The 13,544-nt window shown below is 39.4% G+C and overlaps 1 protein-coding gene across 2 annotated transcripts in view; it reads left to right on the forward strand.

Moving 5' to 3' along the window:
* The window catches only part of MAST4 (microtubule associated serine/threonine kinase family member 4), a 525,778-nt gene that overhangs the window by 267,772 nt on the left and 244,462 nt on the right, over positions 1-13,544 (forward strand). For both annotated transcript variants that reach the window (XM_035014558.1, XM_035014559.1), the window contains exon 4: positions 5,761-5,792. In XM_035014558.1, coding sequence (XP_034870449.1) covers positions 5,761-5,792 — 32 coding nt within the window. The remainder of the gene's footprint in view (positions 1-5,760; positions 5,793-13,544) is intronic.

Here is a 13,544-nt window from a genome sequence, read left to right on the forward strand (position 1 = left end):
AATAGCTTAAACAAACCGCTCTCCCTCTAGATCTCCTGAGGTGGGATTCAAGCATTGGTATTTTTAAAGCTCCCTGGATGATATTAATGTGTCACCCGGCTGTGTTCGGACCCACTGCATGAGCTGAGTTATCTCATCCCCTTTTATTTTCTGTCCACTGTTAGCATTTACATGTTCAGGTAAAACTGCATAGTCTCATACCTAGTGGTATCTCTTTTCTTGTGTGTGTATGCGTTTCCCCAGCTAGCTTTTAAATCTGTCATATTTTGTTTCCTCCTTAGGTGCCCCTAATAGTGCCTGATACATTGCCCTGCACATCTTGGCTCTTGGGACTCTTTCCCTAAATCAGTGGTTTGTCCGTGCAGAGTAGTTGTAACTCTCAATGATATGGTGAGCTTACCAATGACCAATTCTCCCACTATGCTGGTGAAGGGATCTAGCATTCTTCTCTGTTCCATGACAGCTGAGGCAGAGAACCAGGTGTGATCATCCTAACACTCACGGAGGGGGGTGGGGGGACCCACTAGGAGTGATGAGGGAAAGGTGCACAGGCAGTTAAGTTACATTCTCTGGAGGCTGGGCTGGAGTTGAGTATTCAGTTGTGGGCATGTCCTGAGTGTGGCCGTGTTTGCCGGGGTTTAATTTCCTGGTTCCTGTCCATTTTCTGATCTTTTCTGTGCTACCATCCGGTCACCTGTGTGAGAGCTGGTATCTACCCAATAGATTTTTTTTATTTGTAGCCTTTCTCAATTTCTTTGTTATTAAGAACCCTAGTTGCCTCATTGTGCAATGCACCAATTAACAACATGTAGCAAGATTCTCCCCACTTGAAGATTTTAAATGTTGAGGTGCCCGTGACAGTGCCTAAAGGTGTGCCTCTTTCTTCCTGTTTTTTCCTGTCTCAGCCAGCCCATGGCTTTATATGCCAACTTATAGGGTAATAACTCCAAAGTCTTTTTCCAGCCCCAACCTCTTTCCTGAATCCAGGTTCATAGAAGTCCAGCCACCTATTTGGAAATTTCTCTTTGGAATTCTTAGAGTCATCTTGGATGAAACATGTCCGAGCTAAACTATTCTGTCCTCAAACTGGATTTGCTCAGGCAGGAAACTTTAGAGTCTTCCTTGATTCCTCTCTTATTCCACATACAGTTCTTTTATAGATTCTATAAAAATGTTTCTCAAATCTGACTGCTTCTCGCCATCTTCATGGATGGTCCTAACCAAGTCTTCTCTCACATAGGTGACTTGAATAACCTAAAAATTGGGATTAAATGTTTCCTTAAAATAAGCTTAGAATATTTAGATATTTATATGTTCATCCCTTCCATCCTCCCCACCAGTTTAACTTTCTCCCTACCTCTCTCTCTTCTCCTGTGTGAGAAAGAACTTTTTAAATTTTTGAAATAATTCTAAATTGATAGAAAAGTTTTAAGACACTTGAGAGAATTTCTCTATACTTTTCCACTATGTTAATATCTTTTCTTTTTTAAGATTTTATTTATTTGTTTGAGAGAGAGAGAGAGCACAAGCAGAGTGAGCCGCAGGCAGAGGGAGAAGCAGGCTCCCCACTGAGCAGGGAGCCCAACTTGGGACTCCATCCCAGGACCCTGAGATCATGACCTGAGCCAAAGGCAGATGCTTAACCAACTGAGCCACCCAGACACCCCATTCACTATGTTAATATCTTATATAATCTTAATACATTTGTCAAAACTATGAAATTAACATTGGTACATTACTATTATCCAAATAAAGTCTGAGTTTAGTTATCAGCACGTTTTCCACTACTGGTCTTTTTTATGATCCAGAAACAAGCTCAGGATCCTACATGATTGCATTTAGTCATCATCTCTCCCTCTTTAATCTCTCACGGTTTCTCAGATGTTCCCTGTTTTTCACAATCCTGACAGTTTTAAAGAGTACTGGTCAGGTGTTCTGTAGAATGACCCTCAACTAGGGTTTGCCCGATGTTTTTTCATGATTAGACTGGACTTAAGGATTTTTAGCGAGAAAACCACAGAAGTGAAGCCCCTTCTCATCACATAATATCAGGGACACATGATAGCAACATGACTTACCAGGTTAGTGTTAACCTTGATCACTTGGTTAAGACCTAGTCTGTCAGGTTTCTCGACTGAAAAGTTGTTATTTTCCCTTTCTCTATTCTATTTTTGGAAGTGAGTCACTAAATCCAGCCCAGTCTCAGGGGGAAGAGAATTAAGCTCCATCTCTTAGAGGGGTTATCTATGTATATTATTTGTAATCAAATCTCCTTTCTCTTTTAAATCACAGAATGACCCATCAGTTAAAAAGAATAGCTCAAAGGTTCCCTAAACATATGTGGCCATATTGTTCTATTTGTGTATCTATAACTCTTAAAAACTTATTAAATAGTATATTCTTTTAAAATTACCATTGTGGAAATTGCTTGTACATATGAAACATTGCAGTTTTCTCTCTTGGGTTCATGAATAAAACAAGTTATTTTCTCCTTTTGAGGCCAAGGTTGGCGGCATGGGGGGAGAAGCAGAATCATTTCTTAGGGCTGTTTTGTTCCTGGATTCTCCAGGAATTCTCTACTGGATTTGAGGGACCCTTGTTTGTCTTCACTCTTATCCAGGAATCACAAGAAGGTACCAGTATTCTCAAACAAGATTAACTTTTCTTCACCCTTATTTTCAATATACATAGAAGCTAGTTAGCACTTTTAGAAAGGGGGGCAAAGGAAATTGTACTGTTGAGCAAGTAATGAAAAACAGCAATTCTAAAAAAATGTTAGAAGTCCCTGAGAAATCAGTATCAATGAAAACCATTTAAACAATTTTAATGTTCTTGGGGCGCCTGGGTGTCTTAGTCGGTTAAGCATCTGCCTTTGGCTCAGGTCATGATCCCAGGGTCCTGGGATTGAGCCCCACATCAGGCTCCCTGCTCAGTGAGGAGTCTGCTTCTCCCTCTCCCTCTGCCTGCCGCTCTGCCTACTTGTGCTTTCTCTCTCTCTAATAAATAAATAAAATTTTTTAAAAAAAATTTTAATGCTGTTAAATGTATTCTTAGAGTGTCTTTAACCCTGTGATGATTAATAATTCCATATTGTTTAGTTCAGGTTGATACTTCCTGACCTTTATTCTCTTTGCCCCACACTTCTTCCCTAATTCTTACCTGATGCTAAATTATTAATGCGTGTTCCAGATATACTAAGCAGAAGCTTTGGTTTATGACTCGGACCACTACCATATGTCTTATCTAATTATCTAAGTATGTGTTAGTGACCTTCACCTGACATTAAGAAAATAAAATGAAGACACATACACAATGTACCACAAGGACTTCGGCAGTAAATGCCTTGATGCTGCTCAATGACTTCTGAGGGGTGCACATTGATCAGCGTGTGGTCCCCACACTTGAGCCAGCCCTTGCTCAGTCTGCAATTGCTTAGTCCTCCTGGTATCTGCCGCCTTCTGCAGCCACTGTTCACAAGGTCTTGGCCACAGCACATTCATTCCTCTCACTTTATTACCATCACATCTGATTCCAATTTGCTACCAAATTGAGTTTCCAGTCCCGAGTCTGACATTCAAACCGTCAGATGGATTAGCTCCTTCAGCTTGGTTAGTGTGGAAGCATCAGGTCAGTTGACAGTGGCCGATTAAATGTCCTCTGCTCCTCATCCTGGAGCCTCGGCTGCCATCCCGTGGAGCAAGCAGCGCCGGGTCACCCACCGTAACCTTTCTTCTTGTTTAGAACTCATCATGCTAGACCGGTCGCAAAGACTTCTGATTAAAAACAGAGTTGGTTTTTCTCCCTTATCTTGCTGTTTCAGCAGTTTTTTCCTCAGAGCGGAGCCGCCAGCTTATGGTTGGGTCATTTGGTGGAATATGATTGATTGAACTATTTGGGGATCACTCATTTGGCCCTTTGCCTCTCATATCATCTGAGTGATCTGTTTGCATATGGAGTTGAAACAGCATCTGATTTACTCTGTTATTAATGATAACCCGTCAGCCCTGCCTCCTTTTCTTGCTACACTGCTGTCAGATCAACTCACGGGACCACAGTGTTTCCTTACTCGAGCTCTAGGCCTTTGCTGGGCAGCAGGCTTCTGTAATTCCTTTCTAATAGACACAGTCTGGTGAACCATTACTTCCAGGGAGTTTTTCTCTTTCTTTTCTCTTTTTAACCTGAGTCCAAAAACACATGTCTCAGTGCTTGTCATTACCAAAGATAGACATACCGAGAATTGCTCATTGGTTTTCTATTTACATTTCAGTTCCCAAGGAAAACAGTCTTGGTCAGAGACTTTTCTCTTGTCCTTAGGGGTTTTAGTAAATGAAGGTGTACTTATGTTTCACAATCAGGCATCCACGTTGAGCAAGCACTGTAGTTTCTTGGAGATAATCAAGGATTAGAGAAAAAAGCGAAACAAAACAAAAATACAGCATTTCATCCCTGAACCCTGAGGCCCTAGAGAGAAGGAAGATCTCCTGCTTCTAAAATGGTTCATTGTTTCTTCTTGTAATTAAACAATGATATGATTATTATAACTGTATCAGAATGTATTTGCCGGTTAATAAGTAAGGCGTGTTATATTTAAAGCAGCATCCTCCCCTTGGTCTGCTCATTTCAAGGCCATGTTCTGCAAGCTGTGCTGGAATTAATTGTGCTGTTTAGAAGTAAGATCTGCGGCCACTGTCTGTGACACACATTTAAGGATCCAATAAAAATAGGGGACAGGAAAGGTGAATTTGAAGTTGAGGGGGAAACACCTTTCAAAAAATAATGCTCAACCTCCTGGAAGGCAAAAAAAGAAAAAAGGAAAAAAAGGTAATTATGGGAATGAAAAACTAAATTTAGTCAAGTCTTTCAAATTTATAGTGTGTTCTTTTTGAGTTTGAATAGCCTGATGACTCATGGCTTCCTATTCTTTAATTATTGTTATCAAGTAATCATTCCTGAGTACCCAGGCTTCTGAAATCTTCATTCGTGGGTGGAGATATTTCTGTGTTTCTTTTTGTTTGTTTGTTTGGTTGGCTTTTTGTTTGTTTGTTTTCACAGTCTCCCCTATAGTTAGGTGGATAGTGATCTTACTATGTGGTAAGTGTGAGAGCGCCCTTTTGAAGACTTTAAAGCACTCTATTAATTGTTGCTGTCTGGTTACCTTTTGAGAGATTCATTAACCTACTTTTAAGTCATCAAAGTCATAAATCGCATTTATGTTAAGAAATAAAACCAGAAGGAAACCTTTTGCTTTATTGAAGAAAATCATAATAAAGTGTAATCTTCGGTATGCACAGTGTCTTGCATGAGTTTATTTCTGTTGGGGTAAATAGTCTGATTTAACAGCTTTTTTTCATTTCACCTTTCATTTAATTATAATCCTATAAAATTTCTGCTCCTCCTTCTATTTCTTTCCTTTTTGGATAAGTCCTTTGGTTCCTCCAGTTTTCGCAATGCTCAATTTTAAGGCCATGTAGCTCAACTTTGTATTGTATTGTCCTTGCTGTGAGAGGATTAATGTCTTTTCTGTTTTGGAATTTAGATGAACTATGTTTTTACTTTGAACACAGCGAACACAGCGTGGAAAGAGAACAATGTAAGAAAGGATCCAGCATAAAATCATGACATTAGAATCTTTTCATTGTGGGAAATGCTAAATCAAGCATAATGAAGAATGGTACATTATAGGCTATCTGCTCGTTCAGTGCCTTACTAGTCTAAGGTTAATGTGGCCTCTCATATATATGTTTTGTTTTTCTTTTGCAGAAGGAGCTGAGTCTCCCCAGAAGAGGAAGTTTGTAAGTAGCCTAATTTTGTTTCCTTATTATTACTATATTGTACAGTTTGTAATGTGATTATTCTCTGACTTGTTAGGATTTTCAGGCAAATGGAGGGCTAATGATAATCAACTGTAATGAGAAAACAGACACTGCATTTATTTATAAATGTTACATATTCATGATTTCAGGATAACTTGATAACAGGATAACCAGATTTTGTCCTTATGGGCATTATAAGCCAAAATGCTTACTTATTCCTGGGACAACATTAATTTAAAAAAAAAAAATTCTCTTAGGTAATCAAGCAAAAACATTATTTGGTCTGCAGATAGTATAAATGGATCTGAGTCAAGAATCAGTGTTCTATATGTTCAGGAAATCTGTGATTGTTTTTATGCTATGGATTTTATGCAAAGTAAATGATAAACTTTTGCCGTGGTGATGAAGAGTTTAAATCAGCTAAACTTTCTGTTAGATCTAGATCTTATTGCATTGACTCAGGTCATGGTCTTGTTTTAAAATAGCTGATTTATGAACCTTAACTGATTTCTTTATAGTTTGTTTCAACCTTTTGTCTTGAAGGCTAATAATATATTTGCATAAATTATAGCTTTTTTTTTTTTTTAACATTAGCAAGTTGCAGAAGGAAATTAATTGCCTTTAACATTCCACTAAATTTAGGGTTGATTTGTTACCAACTAGTACTATGTAAGGGCTTGTCTAGAAATACCGGGATTTGGTATCTACGTTGAATAATTGAGTGGATGGGGCAATGTCCTTTTTAAAGAATAAGTATAATATTTAAGGTAGGTTGATGTGGATCTCAACTTGGAGTATTAGAAATATATATGGTAACTGTTGGAAGATAGTATTCATTTTGTTGACCAATTTTTGGATGATGTCAGGCTTTGCATCTGAGAACCAAAACTTCATCTGCTCTGAACATTTCAAAACTATTTTGGTTCTTAACGTTTTATAGCTTTAGGCTGCCTGGAGGATACGGGATCATTGTTCTTGAAGAAGGTGTCTGGATAAATTTTCACTGGCTTTCAGCTTACATCTCTATGTGCTAGAGGTTAATGGCCTAAAAGTTGGCCATAGGAAATGCCTTTAGAATTAAAAACTTGCCGCCTTCTGAATCATGATTAGGACTCTCACCTAGACTTGGAAAAGTCCAAATGTTTGGGTGTTTCTAATCATGATGAAAAATAAGAAATAAGAAAACCTGAAGTAAAACTACATGAAATATCGTAATAGAAAAAAATCTCTTTTCCCTTGTATTGTACCTTTATTTAATGCTTAAAATATCCTAGGTTTGTCTTCAGTATTTTATTTGAAAACTTCAGAATTTCAGTCAAATCTTCCTTCTGGCCTTTATAATAGATTGCATTTCCTTCAGTTTTTGAGTTAGTATATTTCCTGTAAATTTTTATTAAGATAATGTTAATTATCAATTAGAGTCCCCATGTCTATTTAAGGGCCACATCTCCTTTTGTAGTATCTCCTTATCTCATATCTCCTTGTATAAGTCTGTTAATGTTAGCTGATAGCTGTGGGCTGGTGGGAGAAATAGACAATATATTTAAATTTCTTGACTTGGGAGTTTAGAATCTTTCATGAATAAAAAGGATGATGGCATAAGTTTCTTTGGCACCCATGCTTTGAAAACTTGCTAAGGGAAACATAGAATTACATACAAGCCCTTTAAAATCTCATCCCTAATAAAAGTCAATTGATCTATCAACCAGATGATGGAAGTAAAACATAGCATGTATGTCAACATAAATCTACCTTTTCCTTTTTTAGTAAATTCTGCGGAAATTAATATTTCAAGTAAAAACAAAAAATAAAGATGTATTTTTTATATTTATATTATATATATATTTGTATTTTTTATTAAACACAAATATTCTCAAAAGAATTAATGGTGTATGATAGAGATGTTCTGGGACTTAACACCACTCAGCATTTTCAGTGACCCCCATACAGAATGTTGGTAATTACTTTCCTCATGCAGGGTTGTTTCATGACTTGGAGAAAAAGAAAATACTTGAAAAAATAATTGCTAGAGTGATTTTAATACAAATCTAATGAAGAGGGCACAAGTCGTGCTAACTAACATAACTGTACCTGATTATTATTATTTTTTTTAAAGATTTTATTTATTTATTTGAGAGAGAAAGAATGAGAGACAGAGAGCGCGAGAGGGAAGAGGGTCAGAGGGAGAAGCAGACCCCCTGCTGAGCAGGGAGCCCGATGTGGGACTCGATCCCGGGACTCCAGGATCATGACCTGAGCCGAAGGCAGTCGCTTAACCAACTGAGCCACCCAGGCGCCCCGAGACTGTACCTGATTATTAAAACCTGTTAACACTTCGTCCTTATATTTTACTGGTGAAATGCCTCCGGCATAAGTGTTTTCAGATCTTTTCGTATCTTCTCCCAGAAAGATTGAGGATTTGATCCCGCTGTTCTGTTGAATCTTCTTTCCATGTTAACAGTGAGCAGCTATACATGGTGATGGATTCCTCGTTGAGTGTAGTTATAAAGTGATGTGATTGAATGTGTCGGGGCGGGGGGTGGGTGTGCCTTCAGAAAGGCTGTGCTCTTAGAAGAAGGGGCCTGATTTTGTTGCATCTGCTGCTTCTACTTTGTATGTCTTGAAGGATGATACTTTTAAGATGCATTGTCATCATTCAAGCACTTAGGGATTTATCAGATTTTTATTATTTTTTAAATTTTATTTTATTATGTTATGTTAGTCACCATACAATACATCATTAGTTTTTGATGTAGTGATCCACGATTCATTGTTTTCGTATAGCACCCAGTGCTCCATGCAGTACGTGAGATTTTTTTAAAAATTCAGTATTGTCTTAACAGATAATTTTTATGTCTGGAATCATGATAACGTGTTTTACATATGTAAAAGTTAAAGCTCTCACAAAAGATTGCAGAAAACAGGTTTTTCTTTTTATTACTATCTTGAAGTATTAAAAAAGCAGACTGTCTTCTGTCCAGAAAATAATTCAGTTCTTCAGTAATTTGTAGAATATGATCGTTTTCTCAAGAAAGCACTTAAAATGTGTGTTGTTTCATATATGTTTTAAAAGGTTGCAAAGGCAATGATTGTGACCTTTTTTTCTGTGGTGCAGAGGGCAACAGAGAAGTCAAGGGAAGTGCTGTCCAGGCAAGATGTTACTAAATAACCAAGTGACTGCAGATCAGTTTTCCAGAGGCTTTTCTAGTCTTTTATCAACTCAAGAGCCCCAGATGTCATCTCCATTCTAACTCCTTGGATAGCTGGACTTCAGCTTAGTTGTCTTCCTCCTCTTAAGAGTAGCCACATGCCGAGATTTGATCCTAGATTTTGCCAGCTCCTTCCGTCTCTTTCTCTTTGGAACTAAAGTTGTGATACTCTCTGCTCTTTCTCTTTTCTGCTACCTGTCAAAAACTATAGAGCCTTTGAATAAATCATGATATAATCATACAGTGAAATACTACATAGGTAGAATGAATGAACTGGAGCATATGTAGCAACACGTAAAATTACAAAAATACGCAGAACAAAAGCTAAAAGCAAATTGCGTATACAAGAAGGCATTTACATGATAAAATCTAAATATGCAAAACAAGACATTTTATTGTTGGTGAATACAAACATGTGCAGTAAAAATATAAAAACATGCATGGGCAACACATTTACAGTAAAGCTTATTAGTGGAGGGAATGAAAGAAATGGGATTTGAGAGGATTCTACAGGGGGCTCCATGTATATGATTAATGTGGTAGGTACATGGATGTTTACAGTATACCCTCTACATTTTGATATTCTTGAGCTATTTTATTTAAAATACTCAGTAATTACATGAAGGTAAGATTCCAGACTGTTTTATCCAGATATATATGAAGATTTAACAATAATTTGAAGGAAAAAATTATATTATCTGTTTCGAATGAAAGAATATACCAAACCCGTATTTATTTTTGTTTTACTCTTTTGTTGTTTTTGTGACTTGAAGTTTGGCTTAAATGAGTACAGTTTTATAGTCGTTGGAATATCTGCTGTGGTAGGTACCTTACTAGTTAATGCCAAAACATCATAATACATTCTGATACTCGTGGAGGAAAGGAGGCACATGAGAGGACATCTAAAATGGGACATTATGACATTTAGCTGCAGAACTAGATTTGTTGTCTTGAATTTTCAGCCTTTTAAGAAAAGTGACTATTCTTTATCTACCACAAGGTGCTCAGCACAATCACGTAGAGTGTGGGCGTTGGGAGCTGACCCACACGTCCATCTCCCCAGCCAGACTGTGAGCCTCCCAGCAGAGTGAACCATCCTGCTTTTGCTCTGAGTTCCTATCACAGTGTGTTGAGGACTAACTGATTCTGTGGCTGGTCGGCTCATGCCAGATCTTTCTTGGTTTAAATTCGGTGTGGAATATGTGGGCTCCCTTGACATTATTTTTATTTTCCTAATAACAACGAGTTTATATAAGTGCTCATAGTGTTGTTGGTCCCTTATCTAGTCTTTACCCATCGTTAGATCTTGGGTTCTGAAATGACATTTCCAAGTGGAAAAACTTTCTGGGAGGTGTTTGTTTTCAGACAGTGAAAGTGGTAAAAGGGTAAAAACCCAAGATGTGAGCTGATACATGGTGAGGAGCAAGACCAGGGTGGCCCTGGCAGCTACACTTTATTTTTAAAAGACCCCTTTGTGTTTCGTTAATTGTCCAAATAAACATTTCTCCAGGACAGAGAGAGAGCCTCTTTTTTCATAGGACTCCCTGGGGAGAGGTGCTGGAAATGGGCTGGAGGCCTTTCCCTCTCCTCCTCCAGTGTTGTTTTTTAGTTATCTTTCAGATTTCTTTACACAGAGAAGGAAACTGCACTGTCTATTCTTAGCAAGGAAATTCTCCTTGCTACTTAAATAGCGTTTCTTCTGTGTCTTTTAATCATGAGCATAGAGTGTGCTGTTTTATGGAGCTGGGTTGGTGTAGAATTCATAAAACGATATACAGTTGTCGCTTTGTTATAGTAGAAACAGTGACTTGACACTTGGCCAGTTCTTTGGCTATCCACATTTTAGAGTGGCACCCAGCAGCTGAAACCCAAGCAGGAGCAGCTCCTGGTGTGCACGGAGGTCCTGAAAAAGTGTGTTTCTGCATGCCCAGCAATCGTTGGGAGTATTGAAATGCCTAAAAGACACCTTAGGAGTCTTGGCTCATTTTAATTTCTTGATCTAGCAACAGTACTGGGATCCAGTAATTGTTCCTCTCTCTAGAGTTTCGTCCCCTCTCCATTCACGCTTTCCTTTGTTTTCTCCGTGCTCTGGAGGTGGCTGGGGGCTAGCAGGGCTGGACGCGGCATACGCAGCTAGCTGTCTGTTGGCGTCCAGCCATTTCAGATCTGCTAGGAAGCCCGCCTCCCTATCTACAAAGAAGACAGGCATCTTAACTCTGTCTGCCACAGTGCCAGACAGCCTCGTACTAGAAATCCATTCAGCTGGGTCTCAGAGATGTTTCCTCTTCGGTGTCCCATTGACTTGTGCATAGCACCGGGCAGCGTGTCTAAGTTTGTCCCTTGGGGGCAGGGGCAGGAAACGGATGGAAGATGAGTAAGCAGGAGGGGGAGAGTGTTGTCAGAGGGTGGTCAGGACTATGGAGGCAGAGGCCCCTGATGTTGTTGGAAGCTTCTAGGCCTGCTGGACGTAGAAGGTGGCTTGTCTCGCTGTAGATATACTGAACTGAAGGTCCTGGGTTAGGTTGGAATTTCTCGTTTTGAGACCAGCTAGGAAGCGACCTTTTGTGTAATTGAATAGGCTTGGGCTGAGGTACTTGGCATGTATAGAAATGTTTTGTTTTGTTTTTTTTAAAGAAGACCTATTCCCGCTGGTTGTATTTCAGCCTAGAGCATACTGCCTTGATGAACTGTTTAGAAAAGTAGTTTGAGTAAAATGAGTAGTTTCAGTCTAGAATGAAAAGAGGGAATCGCCTTCATTTTACAACCGAGTTGAATTAGATTTTGTGAGTTTTTCAGCAAGGTGAAGGCAACATTTCCTGAGACGGAGGGAAAGGGCTTAATTCATGCCAAACAAAGGCCATGTAGACCATACTTGTTAGTTGGGTGAGTTTTAAAATAAATTTAGCTTCCTTTTTAGTACTTTCTTCCCTCCCACACCCATAAATATTGAAACAAGAATTCAAAATATCTCTTGTCAAAGCCGAATGCAAGTCCAGTGTCATTTTGAATGTTAGAAACCCAGAAACAAAACGAATAAAAAATTGAGTGTTGCATCTGAATTAGCATTTAAAGTGGCATGTTTATATCAAAAGAGAATGGTGTAATATATCCTGAGAGTAAAGAGAGGATTGCAGCCTGTGAAAGAATGTCAATTGCATTTATATATTCATCGAAGAGCTAGTTTGGTATTTGGCATGTATTTGCAGCGTCCCTTATCATGCCTACTCTCATCTTCTGTGAAGTGGGTAGGGAGGAGACCCGCCAGAGAGAAGCAAAGTAGGATTGATCTTCTTACCTTTGAAAATTGTAGGAAGACCTTAATTTTGCTCCAAGGCGAGAAGGGTTAGGTCCCCTAGGGAGGTTTATCAAAATGCATGCGCATTTCCAAACACACTCAGAGTGCAGGTTAGAATCTGGGTGTATTGGGAGGTAGGGGGTATGTTGGTGGAGGGGGGGTGGAGGCTGGCGGACCTTCCACCAGTTCTCAAGGTGAGCCTAAAATGCCACCCACAGTTGAGAAGAAGTGTTGTTAGAGCTTCAGGCTGTGTATGGTGGCAGAGTGGGTTTCTGGATTCCCCCAAGGCCCGAGGGGAAGTTCTCCACTTCACATTTACTAGAATAACTTTTTAACAAAACTGAACCAAACAGGAATTTGGGGAGTTTCTGGGTGAGCACTCCTTTTCAGCGAGGCTTATACAGGCTTGTACGGTGACCCCCTGAGGCCCGCGCATGGTTGCTGCTGCTTTCTCACTAAAAGCCACCTTTTCGGGTCTGTTACTCAATAGGCATTTCAGAGCGTGGACTGAGGAGCCACAGTGCCTGGGTTTCAATCCTATCTCTGCCATTTAACCAGTGCTGCAACCTTCAGAAAGTCACTGAACCTCTAGGTGTCTTCGTTTCCTCATTTGTAAAATGGGGAATGTCTTGAGAATTAGATCAGCTAATATTTGTAAAGTGTTTATAACAGTGTGTGGCCTACTCTAAGTACTATGTACGTGTTCTGTGAAATAAAAAGTACCAGGAGTTAAGCCCTCCCTGTGCCATCCCCTCCCCCATCTCTTATTTTTGTTCTCTAGGGTTAGACCAAAGACTGCAAAGTAGGCTGGGAAAATTCCTGTAAAGCCAGATCATTTGCAGAGCATTTTCTGAGGAGCTGGGGTTTTCCCCAGCTTTTTCAATGGATTTAAAGAGGGCATTTGGCCCCATAACCTTGGGTAGATCTTTCCCTTGCGTCCCATGGTGGTCAAGCCTGGTAACAGGAGGTTTCTAGGTGTGCTGTGGGGACGGACCCCACACATGTTCTGGCTCTTTGTTATCAGGCTGTGAGGGAACTCTGTGCTCAGCAACCCCTCTTCCAGAATAAGCTCCCACTTTAGACCTGCCCGTCCTTTTTCTCAGCATAGTATACAGATAACTTCTTGAAATTGTGTTTTGGGATAGAAAGGTGTTGAGGAAAATGAAGTGGGCTATTATTTGTGTCCATACAGAAAATTTTAGTCAGAATTTCATAGCTGGAAGAAAC

The sequence above is a fragment of the Mirounga leonina genome, unplaced genomic scaffold (assembly GCF_011800145.1).
Source record: "Mirounga leonina isolate KUSES-001 unplaced genomic scaffold, KU_Mleo_1.0 Mir_168, whole genome shotgun sequence".
Classification (NCBI taxonomy): domain Eukaryota; kingdom Metazoa; phylum Chordata; class Mammalia; order Carnivora; family Phocidae; genus Mirounga; species Mirounga leonina.